At 33.3% G+C, this 17,500-nt stretch overlaps 1 protein-coding gene across 1 annotated transcript in view; it reads right to left on the bottom strand.

Annotated features, from left to right (window-relative positions):
* Positions 1–17,500, bottom strand: part of scd (stearoyl-CoA desaturase (delta-9-desaturase)) — a 40,022-nt gene that overhangs the window by 7,682 nt on the left and 14,840 nt on the right. The window contains exons 3-4 of the mRNA XM_062054835.1: positions 6,736–6,866; positions 6,457–6,662 (exon numbers count right to left, since the gene is read on the bottom strand). Coding sequence (XP_061910819.1) covers positions 6,457–6,662; positions 6,736–6,866 — 337 coding nt within the window. The remainder of the gene's footprint in view (positions 1–6,456; positions 6,663–6,735; positions 6,867–17,500) is intronic.

Here is a 17,500-nt window from a genome sequence, read left to right as displayed (position 1 = left end):
TCGTTGCAAAGAGAAACAGGAAATTGTGATGTATCATGTTGTATGCTTGCATGTTCGAAATAAACTCAAACTCAAACCAGACAAATCCTTCAATAAACGCCAGCTTGCATAAATACATAAGCAACATTCAAGCACTTTAAATTCTAATTTACTTCGAATTACAATAAAAATATGTAACATAAAATCAGAAACACTACAAATAAAAAGCATCAAAACAAAAAATAGGTAGCTATTTATAACTACAACACTTAAAATCCTATTAAATTTTAAAACGAGGACAAACAGAAATATAACTTGTATATAACTTAATGCTTTTTACACTTTATAACAATAAAATTAGTGCTTTCCATTTTTTTAAGTAGGCAATTATAGCTAATACAAGACTTAAAATGCTGTAAAGAATTATTTAAATTGGGATATTTTTTTTATTTAAAATTAGTGCTAGAATAGAATAAATATTTTACACTTTTTACACAGTTTTTTAATCTTAGACTTAGTGCTGTCATTTTTTTAAACAAAAAAGTAGGCAAATATATTTTAAAACGACTTTTTAAAAAAAAACACTTTATTGTTATAAAGTAGGCAATTATAACTAATAAGACTTAAAATGCTATAAAGATTTCTTTAAATTAGGGTTTTTTATTTATTTAAAATGAGTACTGTCAATTTTTTCACACAAAAAAGTAGGCAACTATAGCTAACATAAGACTTAAAATGCTATAAAGAATTCTTTAAATTAGGACAAACAGAAATATGATTAAAATTACTTGATATAGAATAATTATTTAACACTTTTTACACAATTCTTTAATCTTAGACATAGTGCTGTCATTTTTTTAAACAAAAAAGTAGGCAAATATATTATAAAACAACTTAAAAAAGCACTTATTTTATTGTTCTAAAGTAGGCATTTATAACTAATAAGACTTAAAATGCTATAAACATTTATTTGAATTAGGATATTTTTTAAATTTAAAATTAGTGCTAGAATAGAATAAATATTTTACACTTTTTACACAATTTTTTAATATTAGACTTAGTGCTGTCATTTTTTTAAACAAAAAAGTAGGCAAATATATTTTAAAAGGACTTTTAAAAAAAACACTTTTTATTGTTATAAAGTAGGCAATTATAACTAATAAGACTTAAAGTGCTATAAAGATTTCTTTAAATTAGGGTTTTTTATTTATTTAAAATAAGTGCTGTCAATTTTTTCACACAAAAAAGTAGGCAACTATAGCTAACATAAGACTTAAAATGCTATAAAGAATTCTTTAAATTAGGACAACCAGAAATATGATTAAAATTACTTGATATAGAATAATTATTTAACACTTTTTACACAATTCTTTAATCTTAGACTTGTGCTGTCATTTTTTTAAACAAAAAAGTAGGCAAATATATTATAAAACAACTTAAAAAAGCACTTATTTTATTGTTCTAAAGTAGGCATTTATAACTAATACGACTTAAAATGCTATAAAGATTTCTTTAAATTAGGATATTTTTAATTTAAAATTAGTACTGTCAATTTTTTCACACAAAAAAGTAGGCAACTATAGCTAACATAAGACTTAAAATGCTATAAAGATTTATTCAAATGAGGACAAACAGAAATATGATTAAAATTACTTAATATAGAAAAATTATTTAACACTTTTTACACTGTTTTAATCTTAGACTTAGTCCATATATATATATATATATATATATATATATATATATATATATATATATATATATATGTTTAGTGCTGTAATTTTTTTAAACAAAAAAGTAGGCAAATATATTATAAAACGACTTAAAAATAAATTTAAGCACTAATTTTATTGTTATAAAGAAGGCAATTATAACTAATAAGACTTAAAATGCAATAAAGATTTCTTGAAATAAGGATTTATTTTTTAATTTATAATTAGTGCTGTCAATTTTTTCACACAAGAAAGTAGGCAACTATAGCTAACATAAGACTAAAAATGCTATAAAGATTTCTTTAAATTAGGACAAACAGAAATATGATTAAAATTACTTGATATAGAATAATTATTTAACACTTTTTACACAATTCTTTAATCTTAGACTTAGTGCTGTCATTTTTTAAAACAAAAAAGTAGGCAAATATATTATAAAACAACTTAAAAAAGCACTTTTTTTATTGTTTTAAAGTAGGCATTTATAACTAATAAGACTTAAAATGCTATAAAGATTTCTTTAAATTAGGATATTTTTAATTTAAAATTAGTGCTGTCAATTTTTTCACACAAAAAAGTAGGCAACTATAGCTAACATAAGACTTAAAATGCTATAAAGATTTATTTAAATGAGGACAAACAGAAATATGATTAAAATTACTTAATATAGAAAAATTATTTAACACATTTTACACTGTTTTAATCTTAGACTTAGTCCATGTGTGTATATATATATATATATATATATATATATATATATATATATATATATATATATATATATATATATATATATATATTTTTTTTTTTTAAGTTTAGTGCTGTAATTTTTTAAAACAAAAAAGTAGGCAAATATATTATAAAACGACTTAAAAATAAATTTAAATACTAATTTTATTGTTATAAAGAAGGCAATTATAACTAATAAGACTTAAAATGCAATAAAGATTTCTTGAAATAAGGATTTATTTTTTAATTCATAATTAGTGCTGTCAATTTTTTCACACAAAAAAGTAGGCAACTATAGCTAACATAAGACTTAAAATGCTATAAAGATTTATTTAAATGAGGACAAACAGAAATATGATTAAAATGACCTGATATATAATAAATATTTTACACTTTTTACACTATGTTTTAATCTTAGACTTAGTGCAGTCTTTTTTTTTTTAAATAAAAAAGTAGGTAAATATATTATAAAACGACTTAAAAAAAACACTTTTTATTGTTATAAAGTAGGCAATTATAACTAATATAAGACTTAAAATTCTATAAAGATTTCTTTAAATTAGGATTTTTTATTTATTTAAAATGAGTACTGTCAATTTTTTCACACAAAAAAGTAGCCAACTATAGCTAACATAAGACTTAAAATGCAATAAAGATTTATTTAAATTAGGACAAACACAAATCTGATCAAAAGTAACTTTTTGCACTTTTTACAATATTAAAATTAGTGCTCTAGACTATCTTAAGACTGAAAATGCTATAAAGATTTATTTAAATTAGGGCAAACAGAAATATGAATAATAACTTGACATAATAAATATTTTACACTTTTTACACTTTTTATTTTTAAAATTTAGTGCTGTCAATTTTTTTTAAGTAGGCAATTACAACTAATATACGGCTTAAAATGCTGTAAAGATTTCCTTAAATTAGGACAAATAGAAATATGAGTAAAATTACTTGATATAGGATAATTATTTAACACTTTTTACACTATTTTTTTAGTGCTGTATTTTTTTTAAACAAAAAAGTAGGCAAATATATTATAAAACTTAAAAAACTAAACTTTTCTTTAAATTAGGACAAACAGAAATATGAATAATAACTTGATATAAATCAAATATTTCACACTTTTTACATTATTTTTTTAATATTAAAATGAGTGCTATTAATTTTTTTAAACAAACAAGTAGACAACTATAACTAATATAAGACTCAAAATGCTATAAAGACTTATTTAAGTTAGGACAAACAGAAATATGAATAGTAATACTAACTAGGGCTAAAAAAATATTTTACACTTTTTTTCCAATATCAAAATTAGTGCTGTCATTTTTTTTTTACACAAAAAAGTAGGCAATTATAACTAATATAAGATTTAAAAGGCTAAAGACTTTTAAAAAATTAGGACAAACAGAAATATGAATAATAACTTGAGATAGAATACATATTTTGCACTTTTTACACTGTTGTTTAACATGAAAATTAGTGCTATCATTTATTTAAAACTTGAAAATTTGGTATAAATATTTAACTTTTTACTCTATTTTTTAATATTAAAATTAGGGCCGTCAATTTTTTTTTTAAACAAAAAAGTAGGCAACTGTAACTAATATGGGACTTAAAATGCTATAAAAATGCTTTAAATTAGGACTAACAGAAATATTAATACAAAAACTTGATTTGGAATAAATATTTAACTTTTTACTCTATAATATTAAAATTAGTGCTGTAAAAAATTTTTAAACAAAAAAGTAGGCAACTATAACTAATATAGGACTTAAAATGCTATAAGAATGCTTTAAATTAGGACTAACAAAAATATGAATAAAAAAACTTAATTTGGAATAAATATTTAACTTTTTACTCTATTTTTTAATATTAAAATTAGTGCTGTAAAAACATTTTAAACAAAAAAGTAGGTAACTATAACTAATATAGGACTTAAAATGCTATAAAAATGCTTTAAATTAGGACTAACAGAAATATGAATAAAAAAACTTGATTTGGAATAAATATTTAACTTTTTACTCTATTTTCTAATATTAAAATTAGTGCTGTAAAAACATTTTAAACAAAAAAGTAGGCAACTATAACTAATATAGGACTTAAAATGCTATACAAATGCTTTAACATGGGACAAACACAAATATGAATACAATTAATTTGATATAAAATAATTTTTTGAAATATTAAAATGAGTACTGTCAAATTGTTCTTAAAACAAAAAAATAGGCAACTATTTATAAATAACATAGCACTTTTTAAAACACTGTAAAACATTGCTTCCTATTAGAACAAACAGAAATATAAACAAATAAAAATAACATGATATAAAATAAATAGTGAGCTTTATATACTATTTTAAAAATTAGCCCTGTCGAATGATTCATATTAATCACACTTTTGAACTTCGATTGATCATGTTAGGCGTTTCTTAAAGGCCTACTGAAAGCCACTACTACCAACCACGCAGTCTGATAGTTTATATATCAATGATGAAATCTTAACATTGCAACACATGCCAATACGGCCGGGTTAACTTATAAAGTGACATTTTAAATTTCCCGCCACACTTCCGGTTGAAAACGTCTAGGTATGATGACGTATGCGCGTGACGTCAATGGTTGATACGGAAGTATTCGGACACATTGTATCCAATACAAAACGCTCTGTTTTCATCCCAAAATTCCACAGTATTCTGGACATCTGTGTTGGTGAATCTTTTGCAATTTGTTTAATGAACAATGAAGACTGCAAAGAAGAAAGCTGTAGGTGGGATCGGTGTATTAGCGGCTGGCTGCAGCAACACAACCAGGAGGACTTTGAGATGGATAGCAGACGCACTACCGTGAGTACAGCTTTGGCTTCCAAACATTTGATCGCTTGCCTGTACGTGCGTGTCGCTATGTGCATGTCACGTACGTAACTTTGGGGAAATATATGTTTCTTGCCGACTCTGATGGCGGCCGGGGTGTCGTCGAAAGCTACAACGCCCATAGCTAAGTTAGCTTCAATGGCGTCGTTAGCAACAGCATTGTTAAGCTTCGCCAAGCTGGAAATGATTAACCGTGTAGTTACATGTCCATGGTTTAATAGTATTGTTGATCTTCTGTCTATCCTTCCAGTCAGGGGTTTATTTCTTTTCTTTCTATCCGCATTTGAGCCCGATGCTATCACGTTAGCTCAGTAGCTAAAGAGCTTCGCCGATGTATTGTCGTGGAGATAAAAGTCACTGTGAATGTCCATTTCGCGTTCTCGACTCTCATTTTCAAGAGGATAAAGTATCCGAGGTGGTTTAAAATACAAATCCGTGGTCCACAATAGAAAAAGGAGAAAGTGTGGAATCCAATGAACCCTTGTACCTAAGTTACGGTCAGAGCGAAAAAATATACGTCCTGCACTGCACTCTAGTCCTTCACTCTCACATTCCTCATCCACAAATCACAAATCTTTTATCCTCGCTCAAATTAATGGGGTAATCGTCGCTTTCTCGGTCCGAATCTCTCTCGCTGCATTGTAAACAATGATGAAATGTGAGGAGTCCTTCCTCCTGTGACGTCACGCTACTTCCGGTACAGGCAAGGCTTTTTTTTTTTTAATCAGCGACCAAAAGTTGCGAACTTTATCGTCGTTGTTCTCTACTAAATCCTTTCAGCAAAAATATGGCAATATCGCAAAATGATCAAGTATGACACAGAATGGATCTGCTATCCCCGTTTAAATTAAAAAAATTCATTTCAGTAGGCCTTTAACTTATTTGTGGTACTTTTGTGGACAACATTGCCACAGTTTTGTCGCCTACAGCTTGTCAAAGTGTTTTTACATTTCCACGATATTTTAAACTTGTCGCGCTTTGAGAATTCACGTACGTTTTTTCTAATGTATCACTGTAATGAAACTGCCTGCATATGATGACATAATTGTATTTCAGGTTAACATTGTTATTTTTTTGGGAAGTTTTAGGCTCCAATAAAGATCCTAAAACGAACACGTAACAATGATGTTGGTAGCAAACAAACAGAGGCGTACTTACTTCCTCTGAAACATGACTACTTTGTCGGACAGCAGGTCGTTCAGTTCCAGCTTGCCTCCTTTTTCGATGACCTCGGGGTGTTTACGCACCATCAGCCAACCGATGTGGGCGAAGAAGAAGCCCCGCACCGCGTTGTGAGGGTCGGCGTCCGTCTCGGAGTACTTGTGGTGGACCCTGTGATCCCGGGCCCACTCGTAGATGTCATTCTGAGGGTCAGAGTCAAAAAGTCTTAAAGCTATAAGAGAGTCTCCATTGTTTTTTTTGGGGGAGGGAGCTTACCTGAAAGGCCATGGAGTTCGCCACGCCCAGAAAGATCTTCAAAGGTAAAGAGGCCTTGTAGGACCTGTGACTCCACAGGCGGTGAGCTCCTGCCGTCACTCCTAATGCACTTACCAAAAAGCAAAGGATGGCTGCGGAGGAAGGCACGAAACAATTAGGATAAGCGAGTGAATGGACAACAAACAGCAGCAGGCATTCCAATAATTGCTATTGAACAAGCGGAGAGTCAAGGTATGTCACATGGTACTGTGACTGACTCACACAGAGGCGCGTGATGACGGATTGCATCATTTATTCACACTATGCATAAAATGTACCCTGCAGTCTTGAGATTTCCCAGCAGTCCCGAATGCAGCTTTATTCGTCTTTAGGAACATCAAAGACAACCCATGAAACAAACTTTAAAGCACCCACTAGGCCTCCAATCCCACTGCGTTACTTTTGTTCCTCCAACTCATTTGTTTTGGTTGGGGGTCGCATTTCCAGAAGTCTAAGGCCGGGACTTCCGGAGAATCAGCGTCCTTCCTCTACAGCCGGCATTTGATTTTAGTCTATTTTGTCAGTTACAGGAGCGCGCTGCTGTTTTTCTTTTTGGACAATCTGCAAAAAAGCTAGTTAAAGTTCAAGTACCAATGATTGTCACACACACACACTAGGTGTGGTGAAATGTGTCCTCTGCATTTGACCCATCCAGGGAGGTGAGGGGAGCAGTGAGTAGCAGCCGGGAATCATTTTTGGTGATTTAACCCCCAATTCCAACCCTTGATGCTGAGTGCCAAGCAGGGAGGTAATGGGTCCCATTTTTGTAGTCTTTGGTATGACTCGGCCGGGGTTTGAACTCACAACCTACCGATCTCAGGGCGGACACTCTAACCACTAGGCCACTGAGTAGGTTCTAGCAGCACTTTAGTGTTTTTAAGGGGCACCAGTTGAATAGCGATAGGACCTAAAATGGAACCTTGAGGAACACCTCTGTAACTAATGCCCCGTTTCCACTACACACCAAATCAGATTTTTTCGGTTATTTTTTGCCAGTCTAAACGCTCCAAAGTGCTTCAAATCTCTCTGTGATATATATATATATATATATATATATATATATATATATATATATATATATATATATATATATATATATATATATATATATATATATATATATATATACACACATACATATGTACACACTATATACATACACATAAGCATACACACACACATTCCTATATACACACATGCATATATATGCACATACATATGTACACATTATATACATACACATATGCATATATACATACACATATATACATAAATACATATACACAAATAAATATACACATTCATACATATACACATATGTATACATACACATACATACATATACACATGTGTACACACATACATACATATACACATATGTATACACACATTCATACATATACACATTTGTATACACACATATACACATATGAATACACACACATACATTTACACATTTGTTTACACACACATACATATACACTTTTGTATACACACACATACATACATATACACATATGTATACACACACATACATACATATACACGTATGTATACACACATACATATACACGTTTGTATACACACACATACATACATACATATACACATTTGTATACATATACACACACATACATATACACATTAGTATACACACATTTATACATATACACATACATATATACATACATATACACATTCATATATACACACACATACATATACACACACATACATATACACGTATGTATACACACATTTATACATATACACATACATATATATACGTGTATACACACACATACATATACACATATGTATACACACATTTATACATATACACATACATATATACATGTATACACACACATACATATACACATATGTATACACACATTTATACACATACATATATACATGTATACACACACATACATATACACAGTTGTATACACACACATACATACATACATATACACATTTATATACACATACATATACACACACATACATATACACTTATGTATACACACATTTATACATATACACATACATATATACATGTATACACACACATACATACATACATATACACATTCATATATACATGTATACACACATACATATACACACACACATACATATACACATATGTATACACACATTTATACATATACACATACATATATACATGTATACACACACATACATATACACATTAGTATACACACACATACATACATATACACGTATGTATACACACACATACATACATACATATACACATTTGTATACACACACATACATATACACTTATGTATACACACATATATACATACACATACATACATACATATACACATTCATATATACATGTATACACACATACATATACACACACATACATATACACATGTATACACACATTTATACATATACACATACATATATACATGTATACACACACATACATATACACATATGTATACACACATTCATACATATACATATATACATGTATACACACACATACATACATACATATACACATACATATATACATGTATACACACACATACATATACACACATTTATACATATACACATACATATATACATGTATACACACACATACACACATGTATACACACACATACATACATACATATATACATGTGTACACACACATACATACATATACACGTATACACACACATACATACGCATCTATACATACTGTACACACACACACACACACACACACACACACACACACACACACACACACACACACACACACACACACACACACACACACACACACACACACACACACACACACACACACACACACACACACACACACACACACACACACACACACACACACACACACACACACACACACACTATAAGTTGTTTATGTAAGTGAGTTGAAAAATAAAGCTAACGTAGATCCATGCTGATGTCGGTGTCTCCTCTACTCAACAACCATAAAAAGATTACAACCCTCCCAAAAACATTACACTATATACATCCATTCATACATGATATTACTTTCACTTGTTTTCACATAAGAAACCCTCATTTTTAAAAGGTGTGTCGGCTTTTATTTTGCATAGCAGTAGCAGTAGCGACTTGTTTTCTCTTTCATCAAAATGCGCATGCAAATGACGTTGAGGCCTGTGTGTGTCTATACTGGAGTCCGATAAAGATTACATTTGACTTGTAAACTTTTTCACTTAGCTGGAAAAAAAATCTAATTTGAAAAAATGATATGATTTGGTCCACTTTGGACATGTGACCCGCCTGGTTCAGTCCCCTTCAGCTTTTCTGTTCCGCCCGGGACTCCATCCTCCGCAAAAGGAGACGAGCGTGCCAGCTACCGAGCTAAAAGCCAAGGTTATCGACCCTATAGCCATCATTGCTCTTGAGGTTGTCAGGGAGTGAAGTTTACCAACCTACACATGGCCCGGCCACAATGCCTGGCCTCCCTTACATATGAATGTACGACTAAAGGTAAACAAACGACTACTGGCTGGTCAACAAGCTACACTAGAGCAGGGGTCACCAACCTTTTTGAAAGCAAGAGCTACTTCTTGGGTAGTGATTAATGCGAAGGGCTACCAGTTTGATACACACTTAAATAAATTGCCAGAAATAGCCAATTTGCTCAATTTACCTATAACTCTATGTTATTATTAATAATTAATGATATTTACACTTAATTGAACGGTTTAAAAGAGGAGAAGACACGAAAAAAATGACAATTAAATTTTGAAACATAGTTTGTCTTCAATTTCGACTCTTTAAAATTCAAAATTCAACCGAAAAAAAGAGAAAAACTTAAAAAAAGAATTTATGGAACATAATTAGTAATTTTTCCTGATTAAAATTCATTTTAGAATTTTGATGACATGTTTTAAATAGGTTAAAATCCAATCTACACTTTGTTAGAATATATAACAAATTGGACCCAGCTATATTTCTAACAAAGACAAATCATTATTTCTTCTAGAATTTCCAGAACAAAAATTTTACAAGAAATTCAAAAGACCTTGAAATAAGATTTAAATTTGATTCTACAGATTTTCTAGATTTGACAGAATCATTTTTTTGAATTTTAATCATAATAAGTTTGAAGAAATATTTCACAAATATTCTTCGTCGAAAAAACAGAAGCTAAAATGAAGAATTAAATAAAAAATAAAAATACTTGAAGATTGATTTAAATTGTCAGGAAAGAAGAGGAAGGAATTTAAAAGGTAAAAAGGTATATGTGTTTAAAAATCCTAAAATCATTTTTAAGGTTGTATTTTTTCTCTAAAATTGTCTTTCTGAAAGTTATAAGAAGCAACGTAAAAAAAATTATGAATTTAAACAAGTGAAGACCAAGTCTTTAAAATATTTTCTTGGATTTTCAAATTCTATTTGAGTTTTGTCTCTCTTAGAATTAAAAATGTCGGGCAAAGCGAGAACAGCTTGCTAGTAAATAAATACAATTTTAAAAATAGAGGCAGCTCACTGGTAAGTGCTGCTATTTGAGCTATTTTTAGAACAGGCCGGCGGGCTACTCATCTGGTCCTTACGGGCTACCTGGTGCCCGCGGGCACCGCGTTGGTGACCCCTGCACTAGAGCAACACCTTAGTTCCATAAAACACATTACGAAAAAAAATGACAAAATAAGAGGACTTAAAGTGCCTTGAGGTACACCTCCAGTTACGGAAATTACAAGTTTGGACCCCCGTGTTCTAGGTTTGCTAGCAAGGTAAAAATCATCTAAATTGATTTAGTGTTAGTGTCGTTTTAGTCAATGTAATAACAGTTAAGTCAGCTAAAATGACAGTAAATGTAGTCGTATAAACAATAAGGCCTCTTTAAAATATATTTGAAAGCACCTTTATTTACCCGAAAAGCATTCGTTTAACACAAAAATAGCCTGATCTTATGGTCAGGAATGACATAATCGTTTTGTACACAGGTCAAGACATATTTCAGGCACGTTTCTATGCTACGTCTACAAAGTTACGACGCGTGCCTTCATCGTAATTTGTTTATGAACACAGGAGAACCGAAGCAGTAAATACACGTAGCTTTAAAGGCCTACTGAAAGCCACTACTACCGACCACGCAGTCTGATAGTTTATATATCAATGATGAAATCTTAACATTGCAACACATGCCAATACGGCCGGGTGAACTTATAAAGTGACATTTAAAACTTCCTGGGAAATATCCGGCTGAAACGTCGCGGTATGATGACGTATGCGCGTGACGAAGTCAGTAACGGAAGTTATGGTACCCGTAGAATCCTATACAAAAAGCTCTGTTTTCATTTCATAATTCCACAGTATTCTGGACATCTTTTGCAATTTGTTTAATGAACAATGAAGGCTGCAAAGAAGACAGTTGTAGGTGGGATCGGTGTATTAGCAGCGGACTACAGCAACACAGCCAGGAGGACTTTGTTGGAGCGCTAGCCGCGCTAGCCGCCGACCTCACCTTGACTTCCTACGTCTCCGGGCCGCCAAACGCATCGTCCTTCTGCCGATCGCTGGAACGCAGGTGAGCACGGGTGTTGATGAGTAGATGAGGGCTGGCTGGCGTAGGTGGAGAGCTAATGTTTTTAGCATAGCTCTGTGAGGTCCCGTTGCTAAGTTGCTAAGTTAGCTTCAATGGCGTCGTTAGCACAGCATTGTTAACCTTCGCCAGCCTGGAAAGCATTAACCGTGTATTTACATGTCCACGGTTTAATACTATTGTTGATTTTCTATCCATCCTTCCAGTCAGGGGTTCATTTTTTTGTTTCTATATGCAGTTAAAGCACGATGCTATCACGTTAGCTCGTAGCTAAAGCATTTCGCCGATGTATTGTCGTGGAGATAAAAGGCACTGAATGTCCATTTCGCGTTCTCGACTCTCATTTTCAAGAGGATATAGTATCCCAGGTGGTTTCAAATACAAATCCGTGATCCACAATAGAAAAAGGAGAGTGTGGAATCCAATGAGCCAGCTTGTACCTAAGTTACGGTCAGAGCGAAAAAAGATACGTCCATCACTGCCTCTCAAGTCCTTCACTGTAACGTTCCTCATCTACGAATCTTTCATCCTCGCTCAAATTAATGGGGTAATCATCACTTTCTCGGTCCGAATCTCTCTCACTCCATTGTAAACAACGGGGAATTGTGAGGAATACTAGCTCCTGTGACGTCACGCTACTTCCGCTACAGGCAAGGCTTTTTTTTTTTATCAGCGAGCAAAAGTTGCGACCTTTATCGTCGATTTTCTCTACTAAATCCTTTCAGCAAAAATATGGCAATATCGCGAAATGACCAAGTATGACACATAGAATGGATCTGCTATTCCCGTTTGAATAAAAAAAAATCATTTCAGTAGGCCTTTAACTTAAGTTGTGTAGATGCCGCGATTGATGCTGATGGCATCGTATAGCGTCAAAAATAAAAGGCGTCCTCTTCACTTTCTCCCAGGTGTACACTTATTACGATGTGGAACGTGTTAAATCCACACATTTCGGTTTTGGCGGTGAGAAATCCAAACTTCCTCATCTCGCGAGGAAAATCCTTTGATTGGTTCTCCTTCGTAATTTGTCCCACCCATCTTCAAGACGTACTTAAATATGAATGGATTTCGTTTGTCAACATTTTAATCGTCAACAAAAATGTCCGTTATTTTGTCATTTTTTTAGTCAACGTGCATTTTCTTTTGATTCGTTATTGACGTCTTATTTTCATCACTGGAAAATAGGTTGACGATAACGGACAAAAATGATCAATCAACCAAACACCGCCCATAGCATCATCAAGGCTAGGGCTATAGCTAGCGATTATTTTAGTAATCGATTAATCGTGTCATCGGATAAAACACACTTTATAGCTTTAATGTGTACTTCAGGAAAAATAAAAGATTTTTCTGCTTGCCATAACCGTCATTATTTTTTTTCTAACAAATGCAAATGATAAACAGTGAAATTGCACTTTTAACATATTCTACATGTAAAGCGACTTTGGGTACTTAGAAAAGCGCTATATAAATCCCAGGTGTTATTATTATTTGTGCTGTATGCCGTCACACAGAAACTATGTCCGCTTAAAGTTCTGGGCTCTCCATGCAGTTCAAATTTTGTAATTTTTTTTATAAATTAAACCAATTTCGTGTTCATATTTCGCTGTGTTTGTTGCATTTTTGTTGCGTTTCGCTTGATTGTAAAATACGTCGATGGAGAGGGGGTGTGACGTTCATATCTTGTCAATATTCAGTGTTTTATCCTTCATAGTTAATATTGTAAATCCCACATTCTTTATTTTCATGTACATTCTGGATGTCTCATTCTGTAAAAAAAATAAAATAAAATTTCATTCCGTTTTTTAAGGCGGTCTGTCGTAACGTTTTTAGCATCCAATCAGACATTATTGTGAGGTTTTGTATTAGTGCTCCTAAAAATAGGACCCAAGCACACATACTGTACAGCAGATTTTCACAGCTTACATATACACACATATATATATATATATATATATATATATATATATATATATATATATATATTAGGGCTGCAACAACTAATCGATTATATCGATTAAAATCGATTATAAAAATAGTTGCCGATTAATTTAGTCATCGATTCGTTGGATCTATGCTATGCGCAGAGGCTTTAAAAAAAAAAAAAAAAAATTTTTTATTTTTTTTAAAATAAACCTTTATTTATAAACTGCAACATGTACAAACAGCTGAGAAACAATAATCAAAATAAGTATGGTGCCAGTATGCTGTTTTTTTCCCAATAAAATACTGGAAAGGATAGAAATGTAGTTTGTCTCTTTTATCCGATTATCAATCGATTAATCGAAGTAATAATCGACAGATTAATCGATTATCAAATTAATCGTTAGTTGCAGCCCTAATATACATACATACATACATACATACATACATACATACATACATACATACATACATACATACATACATACATATATATATATACACACACATACATAAAGGCCTACTGAAAGCCACTACTACCGACCACGCAGTCTGATAGTTTATATATCAATGATGAAATCTTAACATTATAACACATGCCAATACGGCCGGGTTAACTTATAAAGTGACATTTTAAATTTGCCGCTAAACTTCCGGTTCGAAACGCCTCTGAGGATGACGTATGCGTGTGACGTAGCCCGACGAACACGGGTATGCCTTCCACATTGAAGCCGATACGAAAAAGCTCTGTTTTCATTTCATAATTCCACAGTATTCTGGACATCTGTGTTCGTGAATCTGTTTCAATCATGTTCATTGCATTATGGAGAAGGAAGCCGAGCAAGCAAAGAAGAAAGTTGTCGGTGCGAAATGGACGTATTTTTCGAACGTAGTCAGCCACAACAGTACACAGCCGGCGCTTCTTTGTTTACATTCCCGAAAGATGCAGTCAAGATGGAAGAACTCGGATAACAGAGACTCTAACCAGGAGGACTTTTGATTTGGATACACAGACGCCTGTAGAGAACTGGGACAACACAGACTCTTACCAGGATTACTTTGATTTGGATGACAAATACGCAGACGTGCTACTGTGAGTATGCAGCTTTGGCTTTTTTTTGCGTATGTACGTAACTTTTTTTAAATATATAAGCTTTATGAACCTTGGGTTAGGTGAACGGTCTTTTGGGCTGAGTGATTGTGTGTGTTGATCATGTGTTTGAATTGTATTGGCGTGTTCTATGGAGCTAGGAGCTAGCAGAGGAGCTAGGAGCTAGCATAACACGTACCGTACCGTACGTGCGCGTCACGTACGTAACTTTTTAAAAATATATAAGCTTTATGAACCTTGGGTTAGGTGAACGGTCTTTTGGGCTGAGTGATTGTGTGTGTTGATCGGGTGTTTGAATTGTATTGGCGTGTTCTATGGAGCTAGGAGCTAGCAGAGGAGCTAGGAGCTAGCATAACAAACACGCAGGTGTTATTATGCAGGATTAATTTGTGGCATATTAAATATAAGCCTGGTTGTGTTGTGGCTAATAGAGTATATATATGTCTTGTGTTTATTTACTGTTGTAGTCATTCCCAGCTGAATATCAGGTACCGTGAGTATGCAGCCTTGGCTGCTAAACATTCGATAACTTGACCGTATGTGCGCGTCACGTACGTAACTTTTTTAAAATATATAAGCTTTATGAACCTTGGGTTAGGTAAACGGTCTTTTGGGCTGAGTGATTGTGTGTGTTGATCAGGTGTTTGAATTGTATTGGCGTGTTCTATGGAGCTAGGAGCTAGCAGAGGAGCTAGGAGCTAGCATAACAAACACGCAGGTGTTTTTATGCAGGATTAATTTGTGGCATATTAAATATAAGCCTGGTTGTGTTGTGGCTAATAGAGTATATATATGTCTTGTGTTTATTTACTGTTGTAGTCATTCCCAGCTGAATATCAGGTCACCCCCGGCTCTCACAGCATCTTCCCTATCTGAATAGCTTCAACTCCCCACTAGTCCTTCACTTGCACTTTACTCATCCACAAATCTTTCATCCTCGCTCAAATTAATGGGGAAATTGTCGCTTTCTCGGTCCGAATCTCTCTCACTTCATGCGGCCATCATTGTAAACAATAGGGAACTTTGCGTATATGTTCAACTGACTACGTCACGCTACTTCCGGTAGGGGCAAGCCTTTTTTTTATCAGATACCAAAAGTTGCAATCTTTATCGTCGTTGTTCTATACTAAATCCTTTCAGCAAAAATATGGCAATATCGCGAAATGATCAAGTATGACACATAGAATAGATCTGCTATCCCCGTTTAAATAAAAAAAATTCATTTCAGTAGGCCTATAAACACCAATCGTGGTCAAAAGTTGACATACACTTGTAAAGAACATAATGTCATGGCTGTCTTTGGTTTGCAATAATTTCTACAACTCTTATTTTTTTGTGGTAGAGTGATTGGAGCACATACTTGTTGGTCACAAAAAAACATTCATGAAGTTTGGTTCTTTTATGAATTTATTATGGGTCTACTGAAAATGTGAGCAAATCTGCTGGGTCAAAAGTATACATACAGCAATGTTAATATTTGCTTACATGTCCCTTTTGGTAGCCATCCACAAGCTTCTGGTTGAAGTTCTGACCACTCCTCTTGACACAATTGGTGCAGTTCAGCTAAATGTGTTGGTTTTCTGACATGGACTTGTTTCTTCAGCATTGTCCACACCTTTAAGCCAGGAAGGCCATTCTAAAACCTTCATTCTAGCCTGATTTAGTCATTCCTTTACCAATTTTGACGTGTGTCCGGTCATTGTTCACCCAACTGCGCCCAAGACCCAACCTCCGGGCTGATGATTTTAGGTTGTCCTGAAGAATTTGGAGGTAATCCTCCTTTTTCATTGTCCATTTAAAGCACCAGTTCCATTGGCAGCAAAACAGGCCCAGAGCATAATACTACCACCACCATGCTTGACTGTAGGAATGGTGTTCCTGGGATTAAATGCCTCACCTTTTCTCCTTCAAACATATTGCTGGGTATTGTGGCCAAACAGCTCCATTTTTGTTTCATCTGACCACAGAACTTTCCTCCGGGCGGTCTTATCTTTGTCCATGTGATCAGCAGCAAACTTTAGACGAGCCCTAAGGTGTCGCTACTGGAGTAAGGGCTTCCTTCTTGCATGGTAGCCTCTCAGTCCATGGCGATGCAAAACACACTTGACTGT

The sequence above is a fragment of the Entelurus aequoreus genome, linkage group LG08 (genome assembly GCF_033978785.1).
Source record: "Entelurus aequoreus isolate RoL-2023_Sb linkage group LG08, RoL_Eaeq_v1.1, whole genome shotgun sequence".
Lineage (NCBI taxonomy): Eukaryota > Metazoa > Chordata > Actinopteri > Syngnathiformes > Syngnathidae > Entelurus > Entelurus aequoreus.
Note: the sequence above shows the minus strand (reverse complement) of the source record. Positions and strands in the feature narration are given on the sequence as shown.